This window comes from Dendrobates tinctorius, unplaced genomic scaffold (genome assembly GCF_039654945.1).
Source record: "Dendrobates tinctorius isolate UK_male_01 unplaced genomic scaffold, ASM3965494v1 ptg000125l, whole genome shotgun sequence".
NCBI lineage: Eukaryota > Metazoa > Chordata > Amphibia > Anura > Dendrobatidae > Dendrobates > Dendrobates tinctorius.
The window spans coordinates 20,487,219-20,507,275 of NW_027361793.1; the positions used below are offsets into that span (position 1 = coordinate 20,487,219).

The following is a 20,057-nucleotide window of genomic DNA, read 5'->3' on the forward strand; positions in this document are numbered from 1 at the left end:
TCACAGACTAGTCGGACAGGGAAACTGAGGCACCAAATCTTGTGAAATGAGTAGAAATTAAGTCTTGGGAAGCCAATAATAGATTTTAGTAAGAAATATTAATAAAATAGCTGCTGTTAATTTGCGTTGTAGTCGCTTTTGTGGTTATTCATGCGGGAGCTCACAACTCCGACTTCCATCATCGTCCTGAGCTCAGGCCACGCCCCCCACAATTTTGATTTTTCAAACTGTATTTATAAATGTTCTTCAAAACATAAAAAAATTATATATAACTAGACTAAAACCTTAAGAATTGTGTTTGAAAACTATTGCCACGTTGCTTTTAGAAAGTATAAAGGTTACTGCCCGATGGACCATACAGGGTCGAAGGATCAAACATGGCAGCTGGATCATTGCCAAAAGAAACAGGATCCTGAAAAGTGGGTGCCATAGTACATGATGGGCAAACGGGTTGCTGCTGGTATGGGGTTTGGCTGTTTATTTTGGGGGCGTAGACTGAAAATTATCGTTGTATTGTTCAGCAACTTTCTGCAGGTTATTTGACAGATAAATCAGAATATTTATCAGCTCTGGCATGCCCACTTCTCCCATGCCAGGTATCTCTTGCCCTACAGGTGGGTGTCCTTGTTCCGCCATCAAATTTTCCTCCCTTTCAACATCTTCTAATATAGATGTTAATATGTCGTCAGAAATATCCTGATCATCCTCTCTCTGAATTTTGTGGACCTTTCTGGGACATGAAGACCAGAATGGAGGGTTTGGAAAAAGTAGAGCCAGTAAAAGATGAGGATGTTCATACTCAAGACCTGGCCCCCCTAAGGGGCAAAGTTTGGCAGGTATTGGCTGGCATGCTGGAAGTGGATTTATAAAGGCTTCCATGTTATTGGCATTGATAATTGCATATCTTACTTTGCGGTTGAGGTAGGAATAGAGCTGACTGTAGAACACCGCATCACTGCAAGTCTGGGGGCAGAAACGCAGGAGGCACATATCCTTGGTACATGCAGACCAGATGAGATCCACATATTCCCATAATTCCTGAGAAATGACGCCTTTAATTGTGATCTTCTTTGGTAATTTCTGACAAAGGTGGGCAGGCACTCTATCCCGAAACTTTCATGGCTGTAACTTTGAACGTCTTAATAGAAAACATCTGAATCAAGCCTTTCCATATTTCAGTTTCAGATGAGGATGTGGAGCGCCCCACAAGGGCTTTGGTTACTTGGTACGGGGCTGGTCAGGTTCGTTAAAGGGGATGTCACGGTGGCAGTGACCCGGTCCGTGGCCCTGGGCGTCCAGTAATAAATAGAGGATAATTATGTGGTGTTTGGTCATGACGCCACCCCGTGATGCTCGGCAATGGACGGCCGACGCTGCATTTTTGGTCCACTGGGGCTGATGGTGACGCAGCAAAGATGGTTCCGCTCCCCACGGGTATATTTGATTGCTCAGATGGTGGTGAACGTTGTGGTGCAGAGGAAAAGTGAAGGACACAGGTGCAGTTTTCTTTACCTTTTACTTGAACGTAAATGCAATCTAGGGTACCACATACAGATGATGGATTGAGTCCGGCTCACCTGGAGGCATTCAGGGGATCCACCCTGCCAGGTGTTGTTGGGGACCTTCCTTCGGCGCTCTCTTTTTGGGTCCCTGCTACTTGTAGCTAAGCTGTGGCCCTCTCCTGCATGATGATTGCTAAACTGTATGGCTGACAGCGTGAGCCTATATCAAGGGCATTTTCTTGTTCACTGTCAGCCCCGGGCTCTTTGTCTGCTGCTGTGCCTTCGGGTATTCAGTGTGGCCAAGGAACTTGCAATACCCTGCACTCCAGATTTGGCTGTCAGGGCATACAGCTCCTGCCCAGCAAATGACTCTGGCGTCCCTTTTTATCAGCGGTTTGCTCTGGGTTCAGCTATTCGCAATTTTAGTTCCCCAGAGCCCTTGTCTCAGCTCCTGTCCCTTCCCTCTCCACAGACCAACTCCAACTGTCTTGTCATGAGCTCCAACTGCTCTTGTTTCCATTACAACTCTCTTGTTTACGCTCTCAGCTGTCTTCTTACTAACTCACTAATCCCACTTGCTGGCGATAATTTATAAGGAAGCTCCCCTTTCTGGCCTGCAGCAGGAATTGTCATGTACACTGTGTTACCTGGCATGGGGACCCCCTCCTGCCTCCAGGTATGACATCACCCCTTAGAGGGAGGCAATGTCACTGTGGCAACAGGACTCTGGGGTGCCACAGATGCGTTCTCACTTTTTATGCCTAAGACATCATTTTTCATTCAATCAATGGTCCCTGCTGCCTGTGAGCATTGTAGTTTCTGTCCATAACTCTTTTCCTTGGCATTTATGATTGTTGATTTTATTTTTGCCCATTGGCCCATATTATTTACCCCTTAATCCCATATGACGTACTATCCCGTCCATGTGCCCTGGGACTTAATTCCCAGGGACGGGATAGCGATCAGCGGCGCCCACATGGTGAGCGCCGCTGATCGTGGCCGGGTGTCAGCTGATTATCACAGCTGACACCCGGCACAATGTGTCAGGGGCGGTCTTGGACCGCCCCCGACACGTTAACCCCTTGCACACCGCGATCAAACACGATCGCGGTGTACTGGGGGTTAAGGGGAAGCATCGGCAGGGAGGGGGCTCCCTCCGTGCTTCCCTGAGCCCCCCACAGCAGCACAATGTGCAGCGCTGCTGTGGGGGGCTCCTTCCCTGCAGGCCCCCAAATCCAAGATGGCGACGGCGACCTTCGGGGGCCTGCAGGGAGTCGGATTCCTCAGTGCCTGCAAAGCACAGGCATGAGGAAGTCTGCTGCACTGCCTGTGACAGATCGCTGATCTGTCACAGTGATCTGTGATGTGACAGATCAGCGATCTGTCACAGGACAGTGATGTCCCACCTGGGACAATGTAATAAAGTTTAAAAAAAAAAAAAAGTGATTTTAAAAAAATCGCCAAATGAATTAGAAAAAAAAATATTCCCCCAATAAATTCATTTTTTGGAAATAAAAAAACCCCAAAACAATAAAAGTACACATATTTGGTATCGCCGCGTCCGTAACGACCTGCCCTATAAAACTGTCCCATTAGTTAACCCCTTTAGCGAACCCCTTAAAAAATAAAAATAAAAAACGAAGCAAAAAATAATGATTTATTAGCATACCGCCGAACAAAAAGTGAAATAACGTGTGATCAAAAAGACGCATATAAATATCCATGGTACCGCTGAAAACGTCATCTTGTCCCACAAAAAACGAGCCACCATACATCATCATCAGCGAAAAAATAAAAAAGTTATAGCTCGCAGAATAAAGCGATGCAAAAATAATTATTTTTTATATAAAATAGTTTTCATTGCATAAAACCGACAAAACATGAAAAAACGACCTAAATGAGGTATCGCTGTAACCGTACCAACCCGAAGAATAAAACCGCTTTATCAATTTTATCGCACGTGGAACGGTGTAAGCCCACCCCCCCCAAAAGAAATTCATGAAACGCTGGTTTTTGTTCATTCTGTGTCCCAAAAATCGGAATAAAAAGCGATCAAAAAATGTCACGTACCCGAAAATGGTACCAATAAAAACGTCAACTCGTCCCACAAAAATACCTCAAATGACTCAGTGGGTCAAAATACGGAAAAATTATAGCTCTCAATATGTGGTGATGCAAAAACTATTTTTACAATAAAAAGCGTCTTTTAGCATATGACAGCTGCCAAACATAAAAACCCGCCATAAATAGTAAATCAAACCCCCCGTTATCACCCCATTAGTTAGGGAAAAATAATAAAATTAAAAGAAAATGTATTTATTTCCATTTTCCCGTTAGGGTTAGGGCTAGAGTTAGGGCCATGGCTAGGGTTAGGGCCAGGGCTATGGTTAGGGCTAGGGTTAGGGCTGAGATTAGGGTTAGGGGTGTGTTGGGGTTAGGGTTGGAGTTAGAAATGGGGGTTTCCACTGTTTGGGCACATCAGGTGCTCTCCAAATACAACATGGCGTCTGATCTCAATTCCAGCCAATTCTGAGTCGAAAAGTCAAATGGTGGTCCTTCCCTTCCAAGCTCTGCCATGTTTTACCCCCACATATGGGGTATCAGCCTACTCAGGACAAATTGCAAAACAACTTTTAGGGTCCAATTTCTCCTGTTACCCTTAGGAAAATAAAAAATTGGGGGCAAAAATATCATTTTTGTGGAAAAAAATGATTTTTTTATTTTCATGCCCGGGCGTTATAAACTTCTGTGAAGCACTTGGGGGTTCAAAGTGCTCACCACACATCTAGATAAGTTCCGTGGGGGGTCTAGTTTCCAAAATGGGGTCACTTGTGGGGAGTTTCAATAGTTTAGGTACATCAGGGGCTCTCCAAACGCACATGACACCCGCAGGCCATTCCGTCAAAGTCTGCATTCCAAAACGTCACTACTTCCCTTCCGAGACCCGACGTGTGCCCATACAGTAGTTTTCTCCCACATATGGGGTATCAGCGTACTCAGGACAAATTGGACAACAACTCTTGGGGTCCAATTTCTCCTGTTACCCTTGGGAAAATAAAAAAATTGGGGACTAATTGATCATGTTTGTGGAAAAAATACGATTTTTTTATTTTCATGCCCGGGCATTATAAACTTCTGTGAAGTCCTTGGGGGTTCAAAGTGCTCACCACACATCTAGACAAGTTCCTTAGGGGTTCTAGTTTCCAAAATGGGGTCATTTGTGGGGGGTTTCCACTGTTTAGGTACATTAGGGTGTCACGCTCGCGCCTTGGCTGAGTGGCACGAGCCAGGGGGTTGTGGCCCCACTGTGCCACAAACCAGACTACCCTGGAAGGGGCGTAACTACGGCAGCTACCTCGGTCTTCACTGGAGCCTCTGATGGTGAGGTCAGGCTTGTGCGGCAGGTAGCTGCCGGGTGCCACTACAGGGTGGTGTCTGGCTGTGGCTGCTGATCCCACTCGGGAACAGGACACCTGGACAGGTGCGAGTGACAAGCAGGCTGAGAGACAGGGCAAGCTGGCACGGTTTGGAGACACAGGACAGGCGGGCACGGCTTGGAGACACAGGACAGGCGGGCACGGCTTGGAGACACAGGACAGGCGGGCACGGCTTGGAGACACAGGACAGGCGGGCACGGCTTGGAGACACAGGGCAGACTGGCGTGGTATGAGAAGGGGCAGGTAGGGACCTGTTCACACAGCAGGTGCAGGCAGGAGGGAGTGGTGTATGTTGGAACAGGATTTGGACCTGTTCACACAGGAGGTGCAGGTATGGATATAGGCAGGAGTGTGGAGTAGGCAGAGCCGCAGGAGTGCGGAGTAGGCTGGGCGGCAAGGGAGCCGGGCAGGCAGAGTGGCAAGGGAGCCGTGCAGGCAGAGCGGCTAGAGAGCCGTGCAGGCAGAGTGGCTAGAGAGCCGTGCAGGCAGAGCGGCTAGGGAGCCGTGCAGGCAGAGCGGCTAGAGAGCCGTGCAGGCAGAGCGGCTAGGGAGCCGTGCAGGCAGAGCGGCTAGGGAGCCGTGCACAGATAGAGCTGCAAGGGTGCAGATGAACAGACAGGGAGGACACAATGAAAGACACAGCAGGGAAGGAAGCCACGGACTAGGAGAAAGGGACAGAAAGGGAGATTAAGGTAGGACAGAGTACAGACAGGGTACTGGAACCAAGACTCAAGGGCCAGGATATTCAGCCTCCTGGCAGGCAGACAAGGTACAAGGCAAGACAAGAAGTATTCCTCCAGAGAAGGAGGAAATACACAGAACAGGGCCTGGCTTCCTCAGCAGCAAGATACTAACTGAGATTAGACATTGCTCAGGCAAAGGTCAGTGGGTGTGGCGAAACTAAATAGTCAAGGGCTCTAGGTGATTGGTCAGGGACAGAATAGGCAGGTGCACCCTGACTGCATAAGAACCAGATAGTTCTGGCGCCGCCCCCTATACACACAGTCAGGAAACATGGAGAGCAGAGGCACAGAGCTGGCAACAGACAGAATTCACAGCATGGCTTGAAGCAGAAAGTAAGTTGGTGTGTGGGGGATGGGAGGCCATGCAGTGATGCCAGCAGGGTTGTTACATAGGGGCTCTCCAAAGGCAACATGACACCCGCAGACCATTCCATCAAAGTCTGCATTCCAAAACATCACTACTTCCCTTCCGAGCCCCGACGTGTGCCCATACAGTAGTTTTCTCCCACATATAGGGTGTCAGCGTACTCAGGACAAATTGGACAACAATCTTTGGGGTCCAATTTCTCCTGTTACCCTTGGGAAAATAAAAAAATGGGGACTAAAAGATCATGTTTGTGGAAAAAATACGATTTTTTTATTTTCACGCCTGGTCATTATAAACTTCTGTGAAGCACTGGGGGGTTCAAAGTGCTCACCACACAACTAGATAAGTTCCTTAGGGGGTCTAGTTTCCAAAATGCGGTCACTTGTGGGGGGTTTCCACTGTTTAGGTACATCAGGGGCTCACCAAAAGCAACATGACACCCGCAGACCATTCCATCAAAGTCTGCATTCCAAAACGTCACTACTTCCCTTCCGAGACCCGACGTGTGCCCATACAGTAGTTTTCTCCCACATATGGGGTATCAGCGTACTCAGGACAAATTGGACAACACCTTTTGGGGTCCAATTTCTCCTGGTACCCTTGGGAAAATAAAAAAATTGGTGACTAAAAGATCATGTTTGTGGAAAAAATACGATTTTTTTATTTTCACGCCCGGGCATTATAAACTTCTGTGAAACACTGGAGGGGTCAAAGTGCTCACCACACATCTAGATAAGTTCCTTGGGGGGTCTAGTTTCCAAAATGGTGTCATTTGTGGGGGGTTTCCACTGTTTTGGTACATCAGGGGCTCTCCCAAACGCGACATGGTGTCTGATCTCAATTCCAGGAAAAAACGTCAAATGGCGCTGCTTCCCTTCCGAGCTCTGCCATGCGCCCAAATAGTGGTTTACCCCCACATGTGGGGTATCAGCGTACTCAGGACAAATTGCACAATAACTTTTAGGGTCCTGTTCCCCTTGGGAAAATAAAAATTGGGGGTGAAAAGATCATTTTTGTGGAAAAAATATGATTTTTTTAATTGTACCACTGTACGTTATAAACTTCTCTGAAGCCCTGGTGGGTTCAAAGTTCTCACCACATATCTAGATAAGTTCCTTGGGTGGTCTAGTTTCCAAAATGGGGCCACTTGTGGGGGGTTTCCACTGTTTAGGTACATCTGGGGCTCTCCAAACGTGACATGGTGTACGATCTGAATTCCAGCCAATTTTGCATTGAAAAAGTCAAACGGCGCTCCTTCCCTTCTGAGCTCAGCCATGCGCCGAAACAGTGTTTCCCCCTCACATATCAGGTATCAGCGTACTCAGGACAAATTGCACAATAAATTTTGGAGTCCAATTTCTCCTGTTACCCTTGGTAAAATAAAAAAAATTGAACCTGAATTATTTTTTTTGTGAAAAAAGTTAAATGTTCATTTTTTTAACTATTCAAAAAATTCCTGTGACGCACCTAAAGGGTTATAGTTTTTAGAATGGTGTCACTTTTGGGTATTTTCTATCATATAGACCCCTCAAAGTGGCTTCAAATGTGATGTGGTCCGTAAAAATAAAATGGTGTTGTAAAAATGAGAAATCGCTGGTCAATTTTTAACCCTTATAATCTCCTAACAAAAAAAAATGTTGGTTCCAAAATTGTGCTGATGTAAAGTAAACATGTGGGAAATGTTACTTATCAAGTTTTTTGTGTGCCGTATCTCTGTGATTTAAGGGCATAAAAATTCAAAGTTGGAAAATTGCAAAATTTTTCTGCAGTGGTCAGAATTGTAAAAATTGGCCCGGTCATGAACGTGCAAACCACCCTTGGGGCTTAAGGGGTTAATATCTGAAGATTTGATTTTTCCTATGCAAATGAGGCAATAGAGGTCCATAAGGTTAAGTTTTGTTATGAGATGTTGTATCTGTTGTGATCTCATTTATGTTATTAATATCTGAACTCAGTGACTCATTGGTTTTCCAAGGTGCATGAGACAGAACCTCCAAGGTAAACATTTGATCTGGTGATGTATCGATTTCCATCAACCCCTTGTGTGTGTGTTTTATCATATGCTGTTTTTGATTTAGTTCCTCCTCTGCTTTCTGAATCATCTCCAATGTTTGCTGCCTCTCCTGGTTTCTACAGTCACTTAGCTCCTGGCGAGCCATTTCTGCAGGACTCATGAGAACCAGACGTTGTGGGGTGATCTCACCTAATGCCACACGTTGAAAGAAACCCTTATTTTTGGGGTCCTTCAGATTGAAAAGAAGACTTCTGTACTTAGTTTTGTATCTTATACTAGTATCACGATACAAGCCAAATCTTTTTTCTTCTACATTTTCTGACAGTTTTTCAATGTTTCCTCAGGCAACTCAATATTCTTTGTCTCCTTAACCAAGTCAGACAGAAGTGGTGGTTGGTCTTCTAGGTCAGGGGTCCCCAACCACCGGTCCGCGGCCCAGCACCAGGCCGTTGCAGTGCCCTTGCCGGTCCGCGGACAGAAGGGGAGCCGGCGGCGGTGCAGCAGCGCCTGATACTCACCCTGCATCCCGCGGCTGCTTCATCCAGCGCTGAGCGGTCAGATGTACCGCTCATTTAAGGTCATGAATATGGACGCCACTCATCTCCCATAGGCGTGGCGTCCATATTCATGGACCTTAATGAGCGGCAGCACGTGACCGCTCCGCACAGGAGCTGAAGCGCGCGAGATGCAGGGAGGGAAGTTCAGCGACGGGAAGGAAGGTCAGCGATGTGAGGGTAAGTATGATGGGGGAGGATGGGGGAGCCATGTGGAGCCATATATACAAGGGAGGGAGAGTGGGAGCGGAGCCTTATATACCGGGGAGGGAGAGTGGGAGCGGAGCCTTATATACAGGGGAGGGAGAGTGGGAGCGGAGCCTTATATATAGGGGAGGGAGAGTGGGAGCAGAGCCATATATACAAGGGAGGGAGAGTGGGAGCGGAGCCTTATATATGAGGGAGGCTGGGAGAGTGGGAGCGGAGCCTTATATACCGGGGAGGGAGAGTGGGAGCGGAGCCTTATATACAGGGGAGGGAGAGTGGGAGCGGAGCCTTATATATAGGGGAGGGAGAGTGGGAGCGGAGCCATATATACAAGGGAGGGAGAGTGGGAGCGGAGCCTTATATATGAGGGAGGCTGGGAGAGTGGGAGCGGAGCCATGTATACAAGGGAGGGAGAGTGGGAGCGGAGCCATATATATATAAGGGAGGGAGAGTGGGAGCGGAGCCATATATATATATATATATATATATATATATATGGGAGGGAGAGTGGGAACGGAGCCTTATATATAAGGGAGGCCGGGAGAGTGGGAGCGGAGCCATGTATACAAGGGAGGGAGAGTGGGAGCGGAGCCATGCATACAGGGGAGAAAGAGTGGGAGCGGAGCCATGTATACAGGATGGGACAGGGGAGCCATGTATACAGGATGGAAGAGTGGGAGCGGAGCCATGTACACAGGATGGGAGCAGAGCCATGTATACAGGATGGGAGAGTGGGAGCAGAGCCATGTATACAGGATGGGAGGGTGGGAGCGGAGCCATGTACACAGGATGGGAGCAGAGCCATGTATACAGGATGGGAGAGTGGGAGCAGAGCCATGTATACAAGGATGGGACAGGGGAGCCATGCATACAACAGGGGGAGTCACACAGAGCTGGACAGGATGGGGGGAACCACACATACATTTTCTGATGATTAGAAAATAATCAGCATGTACAGTACTCCAGTACAATTTTTCTTAAGTGATCAATGCTCCATTTCCTTGTAGGTTCCAATCATCTTTAGCAGTGACGGTCATCAGTAGAAGTAGCCCAGTGCTCCCACTGAAACAGAGAAACAAGCCAGGTGCTCCCACTCATTCAAAACCTATGGTGAGTTGAGTCACATTAAAAATGTTATAACTAAATGATAAGTATGCACTGCTAAACTACAACCGCGTCCATAGCCCCACCCCCTTATGACCAAAGCCCCACCCCTGTCACACCTCCATCCCCGCCCTGCCGGGCCATGGAAGAATGGTCTTGCTTCAAGCCGGTCCCTGGAGCAAAAAAGGTTGGGGACCACTGTTCTAGGCAGCGAGTTTCTCATCAGGACTTCATACAATGCATGTACGGTGCTTACGCGAATAGTGATAGGGGACTTTGCTGAAAACAGGATAAGAGAATCGTGGATTTTCTATATCAAATGTCTGCTTTTTGTACTTTCTTTTTGCTAGTTTCACCTTTGAATTTGTTGGAGGAACAGATTCCAGCAGATTCTCAGTTGATCTTTCAGAGTGAACCAGATTTTTAACCTTTATAACATGTGTGTCTTCTCCACAAATCACAACATCGTCATTATCGGACACCTCCTGTACTATTATCAGAAGGTCCAATTCTGGCTGGTCAGAAGGTCTCTCTAACTCATCCAGCATCTCCACCTTCTTGGAATTTACATTCCAGGATCCCAACAGAATGCAAGATTCATCTTCTCTATTCCTGACAGCAGAGCCTGCATTCATCACCAATCACATTCTCCATAATAAACCACTTTTATCCCTGCTGAATGCACTGACATCTTGAGAATTTGTTGTGACCATGGAATGTTTGGACTCCCATGTGGAAGGAGATTCTGAAACTCTTGGTACATCAGTAACAGGAAAAGATGCAGTATCTGGAGGGATTTCCACCATGAATTTCTCAAACAAGCCCAGTGGACTGTGACAATCACGATCATCTGGCTCTGATGGGTTCACACTAAGGCCTGTTTCACACATCAGTTTTTTCAAATCAGTCAAGATCCGCCATTTTGCAAAAAAAACGGATGTTTTTTTCCCATTGAGTTGCATTACTGGCGGATCTTGACGGATGGCCATCCATTGGATCAGTTTTTTTGCAGATCCGCCAAAATTTTGGCGTCCGCCGACATGTGTGGACGGACCATGCAACGTTTTTTCGGGTGGCCGGATCCGCATTTTACATTGCGCATGCCTGGAGGATTTGCTTCGGCCGCAAATTTAACCCTGTTCTGGCGGCTGAAAAAATTCTCTCTCTCTCTCTCCCCCAGGCAGCGGTTCCTTTAAAATTCTTCCTTCGACGGATCCGTTAAAACAACGGTCCGGTGCCAAACGTTGTGGTCCATACAGGAACGGATACGTTGTCCGCCATTTTAGCGAATTTTAACTGACAACAAAAACTGATGTGTGAAACAGGCCTTAGCCATGTATCCATGTTGTATCTTTCTTAGTCCGCGAGTAAGAGGAGCTTATGGTGGTCTTCCCATGTACTACAACAGGAACCGCAACATTTCCTACCTGCCCGGTACTAATTTCCCCTGTTATGAATGGGTCACCGAGGAGGAAAGCGCAATAGGCTATGCCATCAGAACACCAGAGAGGTTGGTCACTCAGCGGATTGCAGACCCTTAATCTTAACAACACAACTAGCAGTAGCCGTGGAGCGTTCCTACATTGCCCTAGACACCTCGTCACAGCCGGAGGACTAACTAAACCTAAAGACAGAAAGGTGGAATCTAAACTGCCCCTGAGCATATCCGCAAAGAAATAGACAGCCCCCAAACATATATTGTCGGTGAGACAAGATGAAGCACAAACACAGACAGAAAGTAGACTGAGCAAATGATGGGGCCCACACTGACTAGATAGGACAGGACAGAAAAGGCACTGTCTGCAATCACGCAAAACCCCTAATAATTCCAACACGACTGATGTACAAAAATACTGAGGTTTGAACAACCTCGCCCCCACTATATCAGCACTCAGGTGTGAACTGGCGGCTAGCAACATGCTAATACAGCATGGGAATGAGCAAACAAACACAAGATACAAAAATACAGGGCAGGAGCCAGCAGCCCCAGGGGGAGCAAGCTGACCCCTGACAGCAAGGCAAAAACAGATGCAAATGGTTTAGCAAATGACACTTAGCTGAAAAAATGCAGGATCAGGCAGCAGACAGAAATCCTCAGTAAGTAAAGAAAGGAGTATCACAGGCAGTCACTGAGAGAAGTCTGCTCGCTTATGTAGTCCCAATCACTACCACCACTCCTCCAATTATCTTCTGCAGCTATTGGGTTAACATCATGTTGACCAGCACCACTACGAGCAGTATCTCCACCAGAGGGAGCCTTGCCTTAAAAGTCGGATCAAGAGAGCTAACAACAGTCCCCCTGCTCATGTTCTGTCCTCGGCATAGGCCGGTCTCATCATGTTCCTTCATAAAATTTATGTACCTTAAATAGCTCTCTTGAAAAGCTCCTTTTTTGTGGCCTGGTTGCTCACATTGGACACAATACACTTCATGTAAATTTGAAAAAGCAGTGCTGTTATGTAGGCTCATTATTTCATTACTAATATTTCTTTGTCCACTATATTTGTTTATCTCCTTGAAAGGCATAACTTTGGCTGCATCAGATGTTAAGAGTTCAATACAAAACAGTGATGGCTGAATGCTTGTAGATGCTGAGGACTTACCGTGTATACTCGTGTATAAGCCGAGATTTTCAGCCCCTGATGCGTCTCTGCAGCCCCCTCGCTTCTCCCACGGTCTCCCTTCCTTTCTTCAGTGGTCACGTGGTACCGCTCATTAAACTCATGAATATGAAAAAGGCTGCAGAGACAACACCAGGATGGGGGTAAGTATATCCAATATTCACCTGTCCCCGGTCCATCGCTGCTTGCTGCTGTCTGCTGTGTCCTGTGTCAGTGATGTTTAGGCTGCAGAGGGCACGGTGACGTGGTTAGTGCATGGCGCACCCTCTGCTGCCTGAACAGTCACTGACACAGGATGCGGCAGACAGCAGCGATGGACCGGGAACAGGTGAATATCTCAGGTGCCGGGTCCTGAGCCAGAGGCAACACCTACACCTGTCCCACATAGTGTGCTGGTGTCACCGCCTGCTCAGGACCCGGCACCTGGCCCCCAGGGAGGAGAGGTGAATATGTCATTTTTTGCAGGAGCGGCAGCATATGGGGCATAATCTATGGAGCATCTTATGGGGGCTGCATATGGGGGCATAATCTATGGAGCATCTTATGGGGGCTGCATATGGGGGCATAATCTATGGAGCATCTTATGGGGGCATAGTCTATGGAGTATTTTATGGGGGCATAATCTATTGGGCATTTTATGGGGCACAATCTATGAAGCATCGTATGGGGCATAATCTATGGAGCATCTTATGGGGCATAATCTATGGAGCATCTTATGGGGCCATTATTAACATTTGTGCAGCATTATATGAGGCGTATTTTGTATGGAGCATCTTATGGGGCCATCATAAACTGTATGGAGCATTATATGGGGCTCCTGATTCAATATGGATATTCAAAAACATTTAAACTACTGATCTCAATTTATTTTACTTTTATTGGTATCTATTTTAATTTTTGAAATCTACCAGTAGCTGCTGCATTTTCCACCTTAGGCTTTTACGTGAGTCAATAAGTTTTCCCAGTTTTTTGTGGCAAAATTAGGGGGGTCGGCCTATACACGGGTTGGCTTATACACAAGTATATACGGTAATCAATTTTTGAAGCAATAACTTCTATGAGTGAGACTGCATGTTCCTTCTTTACTGGATTATAGACAGGAAAATAAAGAAATGATCTTTGTAACGATAATGTAAAATGTCATGTATGACTTTTCTGGAACATTCCAGAATCTTCTATTCTCTACACTCTTTAGAACGATTCATAGCAGCACAGAGCCAAGCGACCCCCCTTCCCCCTTGTCACACATTGCAGCAGTTTGTGTTTCCTCTGCCTGCAACTTCACACACACTCACTGTAACATGAGACTACATCCACTCACTCCTTCCTCCTAGCCAGGAGAGAAATTTTCTTTGTCTAAGCCCATATGTGTGGGAAATATTAAAGAGGCCATAACTCGGACCCAATCCGTGACAGAAAAATGACAGATACATATTTAGAACGTACTCTGATGAAGCTTCGTTACAGTGCCTGTTGCTAAATGATCGCATTGACAGAATCAGAGAAATGGATTTCTCCTGAACCGAGGGAAACAGACAGCCAGTGTTTGGAGTCAGCAGAAAGCTGATTTCAAGATAAGCTGGGTGATGTGTCTGCCGTTATTCTTCTAGGTTCTCAAGCCAAGTTATGATTGTTATAAGTTTTTTAGCCAGATTGTACCTCTGAAAGCTGTGGGAGGGGGCCGAAAAACCAGCCCCTTTAGTGATGTCACAAGCCCAGGGGTATAAGTCACTTTCAGACTGGGCAGCCCCATTCTAGCCTGGGAAACTGCTGCATCCAGACCCCCCTCAATGCATTGTGATGTTTGGCTCCTCCTACTAGCCTGGTTCTGCCTAAGATGACCTAAGCATAATGTGAGTGTTCATTTTCTATTTTCATCCTCCTTTTTATTTGTAATCGTATTGTACATATTTTAATTGTCTCCCATTGTAAAATCTTTTTATATCTCTGTAAACACTGCCTACTTTTTGGAGTAAATATAAAATTTATTAGTTCTCTCTCCTTGCTCTGTGACGAATTCACGTGCCTATAAGCTAATTACGCTACTAATTTGGGTTGGCTTTGTACCCCTTTATTAATTTAAATATTGATAGAGAAAATCGGAAGCTGGTGGCAACGAAGTGTGTTTTGGCTGGGTGGGCTAGCTAGCAGTGATGGAAGGGGTTTTATAAGTTGATTGTGTAGCTGCAGCTAAAGCATTATAATTCCCTTGCTGCAGCGTGCCTAATAGCCAATGCACAACAAGTAGCCCGTCCGGCGACTAATTATCCTAGGTGCAGTTCTCTGACTGACCTGAGGGTAAGGGGGCACCAGAGAGCTGCGAGTTCCAAAGTGGAACTGGAAAGTGGGATATACATAAATCCCGGCAGTTCGTGACATATTGTGGCAGCAGTGGGATATCTACATTAAGCCCCTGCGATAAATTGTAAGGGCAAGACTAGCTTGCTGTTTTTGTCACATTGTTGGCAGCGGTGGAATAACTAAGAAAAGTTCCCCTGCACATGTGATAGCCGTGTGCGACCAACAGTCATATCGCCTCTGATCGTGACAGTCTTATTATTTCTAAATTACTTTGTTGAAACTCTCTGTGATCATCTATGGAGTCTCCAATATTGACTCCACAGCTGAAAGGAACAGTTAGGGAAAATTTGGCATGGTCACAGTTCCTTTTCTGAACATCTTCACATTACTGCACTTCTCTCTTGTATTTCTGGAATGCATAGTAGCAGCTGTTTTGTACATTATTTGCCTGTAAATCCTGGGAAAGTTGATTGAAATTATTATCCCCAGTATTCAATGGGTTAAGCTTCTGTTTTTCTGGAAAGGCTGAATAAACATATGATTGCTATTGATCATCATATTATCTTGAAAGTAATTCTTCATAGAGGGTCCCATTAGACCATAAAAAATTACGAAATGTTGGTCGTCAAAAAATATATTGCATACAGCTCTCAACATATTGTCGGGTTGCCATAAACATTTGCAATTTCAGGAAGGCTTTGACAGCTTGAGGTTTCAGGGTATATTTTAAAAATGCTTTTAGATTTTTTTTACACTAACTGTCTCCTGTCCACAATCACGTTATTCAGACTGCATTGTTGCCTCTTCTCATGAGCTTTAATGAAAGCATATTTAATTTTCTGGCACATAACTTTACAGATTTCATACCATTTACAGGAATCTGTATCACTAGTTTGTTTTTTACCAATTTTGTGGTTGTATTTCGTTAAAAGTTCTGAAGTGTTTGCAAATTTGGTTTGAACAGATGCAGATTCTTTGTTTCTTTTTCCTTACTGGCAGTCCAATTTTTGACAAAGGTGTCTATGAGGCCCAGAGTACAGTATTTAAAAATGTGTACCCCCCATTGGGAACAGGTTGACAGTCCATGCACTGCATGTATGGGCATTATAAGTCTATGAGACCCGGTCATTTACTTTGAGACATTTGTTACTGAACTCTTTTCAATGTCTACCTCTTTTCTGCAACGACATGACCAGGGTAAGCATGGTCTGTGCTGTTTATGGAATTTCATTGTTGGGCAAGTGTGTGTATGATTGCATTAAAATTTTTGTTACAAAGTTCACCACCATGGGGAAATGTTTGTCAGCCAATGCACTGCGTGTATGGGCATTACTAGTGTAGGAGACCTGGTAGTTTACATTTGGCCTACTTGTTACCAAGACCTTCATCACTTTCTCCTCCTTAACAGCCAATAGATGACCAGGGGGAACGTCTTCTGCTGTTATAGGCAGTACAATTTTGGGCAAGTGTGTCTATGCTGACAAGAGTATATTTGTTACCAAGGTATCACCGCATGTGTAAATCACATCCTGGCTTGCAAATACTTCAGAAAATTTTCGTGCTTTAACCCCTTCACCCCCAAGGGTGGTTTGCACGTTCATGACCGGGCCAATTTTTACAATTCTGACCACTGTACCTTTATGAGGTCATAACTCTGGAACGCTTCCATGGATCCCGGTGATTCTGACATTGTTTTCTCGTGACATATTGTACTTCATGTTAGTGGTAAAATTTCATTCAAATAACTTGCGTTTATTTGTGAAAAAAATGGAAATTTGGCAAAAATTTTGAAAATTTCGCAATTTTCCAACTTTGAATTTTTATGCCCTTAAATCACAGAGATACGGCACACAAACAACTTGATAAGTATCATTTCCCACATGTTTACTTTACATCAGCACAATTTTGGAAGCAAAAGTTTTTTTTCGTTAGGAAGTTATAAGGGTTAAAAGTTGACCAGCGATTTCTCATTTTTACAACACCATTTTATTTTTAGGACCACATCACATTTGAAGCCACTTTGAGGGGTCTATATGATAGAAAATACCCAAAAGTGACACCATTCTAAAAACTGCACCCCTTAAGGTGCTCAAAACCACATTCAAGAAGTTTATTAACCCTTTAGGTGCGTCACAGGAATTTTTTTGAATATTTAAAAAAAAATGAACATCTAACTTTTTTTCATAAAAAAAATAATTCAGGTTCAATTTTTTTTATTTTACCAAGGGTAACAGGAGAAATTGGACTGCAAAAGTTATTGTGCAATTTGTCCTGAGTACGCAGATACCTGATATGTGGGGGGGAACAACTGTTTCGGCGCATGGCAGAGCTCAGAATGGAAGGAGCGCCGTTTGACTTTTTCAATGCAAAATTGGCTGGAATTCAGATTGGACGCCATGTCACGTTTGAAGAGTCCCTGATGTACCTAAACAGTGGAAACCCCTACAAGTGACTCCATTTTGGAAACTAGACCCCCCAAGGAACTTATCTAGATATGTGGTGAGAACTTTGAACCCACAAGGGCTTTACAAAAGTTTATAACGTACAGCGGTACAATTAAAAAATCATATTTTTTCCACAAAAATGATCTTTTCACCCCAATTTTTATTTTCCCAAGGGTAACAGGACCCTAAAAGTTATTGTGCAATTTGTCCTGAGTACGCTGATACCCCACATGTGGGGGTAAACCACTATTTGGGCGCATGGCAGAGCTCGGAAGGGAAGCAGCGCCATTTGACGTTTTTGGCTGGAATTGAGATCGGACACCATGTCGCGATTGGAAAACCCCTGATGTACCAAAACAGTGGAAACCCCCCACAAATGACACCATTTTGGAAACTAGACCCCCTAAGGAACTTATCTAGATGTGTGGTGAGAACTTTGAACCCCCATGGGCTTCACAGAAGTTTATAACATAAAGCCATACAATTAAAAAATCATATTTTTTCCACAAAAATGATCTTTTCACCCTCAATTCTTATTTTTCCAAGGGTAACAGGACCCTAAAAGTTATTGTGCAATTTGTCCTGAGTACGCTGATACCCCACATGTGGGGGTAAACCACTATTTGGGTGCATGGCAGAGCTCGGAAGGGAAGCAGCGCCATTTGACTTTTTGGGCTGGAATTGAGATCGGACACCATGTCGCGTTTGGAAAACCCCTGATGTACCAAAACAGTGGAAACCCCCCACAAATGACACCATTTTGGAAACTAGACCCCCTAAGGAACTTATCTAGATGTGTGGTGAGAACTTTGAACCCCCATGGGCTTCACAGAAGTTTATAACATAAAGCCATACAATTAAAAAATCATATTTTTTCCACAAAAATGATCTTTTCACCCTCAATTCTTATTTTTCCAAGGGTAACAGGACCCTAAAAGTTATTGTGCAATTTGTCCTGAGTACGCTGATACCCCATATGTGGGGGTAAACCACTATTTGGGCGCATGGCAGAGCTCGGAAGGGAAGCAGCGCCATTTGACGTTTTTGGCTGGAATTGAGATTGGACACCATGTCGCGTTTGGAAAACCCCTGATGTACCAAAACAGTGGAAACCCCCCACAAATGACACCATTTTGGAAACTAGACCCCCCAAGGAACTTATCTAGATGTGTGGTGAGCACTTTGAACCCCCCAGTGCTTCACAGAAGTTTATAACGCCCGGGCGTCAAAATAAAAAATTCATATTTTTTCCACAAACATGATCTTTTAGTCACCATTTTTTTATTTTCCCAAGGGTACCAGGAGAAATTGGACCTTAAAAGTTGTTGTCCAATTTGTCCTGAGTATGCTGATACCCCACATGTGGGAGAAAACTACTGTATGGGCACACGTCGGGGCTCGGAAGGGAAGTAGTGACGTTTTGGAATGCAGACTTTGATGGAATGGTCTGCGGGTGTCATGTTGCCTTTGGAGAGCCCCTAATGTACCTAAACAGTGGAAACCCCCCACAAATGACACCATTTTGTAAACTAGACCCCCCAAGGAACTTATCTAGATGTGTGGTGAGCACTTTGAACCCCCCAGTGCTTCACAGAAGTTTATAACGCCCAGGCGTGAAAATAAAAAATTCGTATTTTTTCCACAAACATGATCTTTTAGTCACCATTTTTTTATTTTGCCAAGGGTACCAGGAGAAATTGGACCTTAAAAGTTGTTGTCCAATTTGTCCTGAGTATGCTGATACCCCATATGTGGGAGAAAACTACTGTATGGGCACACGTCGGGGCTCGGAAGGGAAGTAGTGACGTTTTGGAATGCAGACTTTGATGGAATTGTCTGCGGGTGTCATGTTGCCTTTGGAGAGCCCCTAATGTACCTAAACAGTGGAAACCCCCCACAAATGACACCATTTTGTAAACTAGACCCCCCAAGGAACTTATCTAGATGTGTGGTGAGCACTTTGAACCCCCCAGTGCTTCACAGAAGTTTATAACGCCCGGGCGTGAAAATAAAAAATTCGTATTTTTTCCACAAACATGATCTTTTAGTCACCATTTTTTTATTTTCCCAAGGGTACCAGGAGAAATTGGACCCCAAAAGTTGTTGTCCAATTTGTCCTGAGTATGCTGATACCCCATATGTGGGAGAAAACTACTGTATGGGCACACGTCGGGGCTCGGAAGGGAAGTAGTGACGTTTTGGAATGCAGACTTTGATGGAATGGTCTGCGGGTGTCATGTTGCCTTTGGAGAGCCCCTAATGTACCTAAACAGTGGAAACCCCCCACAAATGACCCCATTTTGAAAACTAGACCCACTAAGGAACTTATCTAGATGTGAGATGAGCACTTTGAACCCCCAAGGGCTTCACTGAAGTTTATAATGCCAGGGCATGAAAATAAAAAAATCGTATTTTTTCCAGAAACATGATCAATTAGTCCCCAATTTTTTCATTTTCCCAAGGGTAACAGGAGAAATTGGACCCCCAAAAGTTGTTGTCCAATTTGGCCTGAGTACGCTGACACCCCATATGTGGGAGAAAACTACTGTATGGACACACGTCGGGGCTCGGGAAAGGAAGCAGTGACGTTTTGGAATGCAGACTTTGATGGAATGGTCTGCGGGTGTCATGTGCGTTTGGAGAGCCCCTGATGTACCTAAACTATTGAAACTCCCCACAAGTGACCCCATTTTGGACACTAGACCCAGCCACGGAACTTATCTAGATGTGTGGTGAGCACTTTGAACCCCCAAGTGTTTCACA

At 45.2% G+C, this 20,057-nt stretch overlaps 1 protein-coding gene across 5 annotated transcripts in view; it reads left to right on the forward strand.

Annotated features, from left to right (window-relative positions):
* Nucleotides 1-20,057, forward strand: part of MDH1B (malate dehydrogenase 1B) — a 301,491-nt gene that overhangs the window by 258,715 nt on the left and 22,719 nt on the right. The window contains exon 7 of one of the 5 annotated variants that reach the window (XM_073541911.1): nt 9,832-9,934. The exons of the other annotated variants lie outside the window; for them this stretch is intronic. Within the exon in view, the coding sequence (XP_073398012.1) occupies nt 9,832-9,934 (103 nt within the window). The remainder of the gene's footprint in view (nt 1-9,831; nt 9,935-20,057) is intronic. 5 annotated transcript variants of the gene reach the window in all.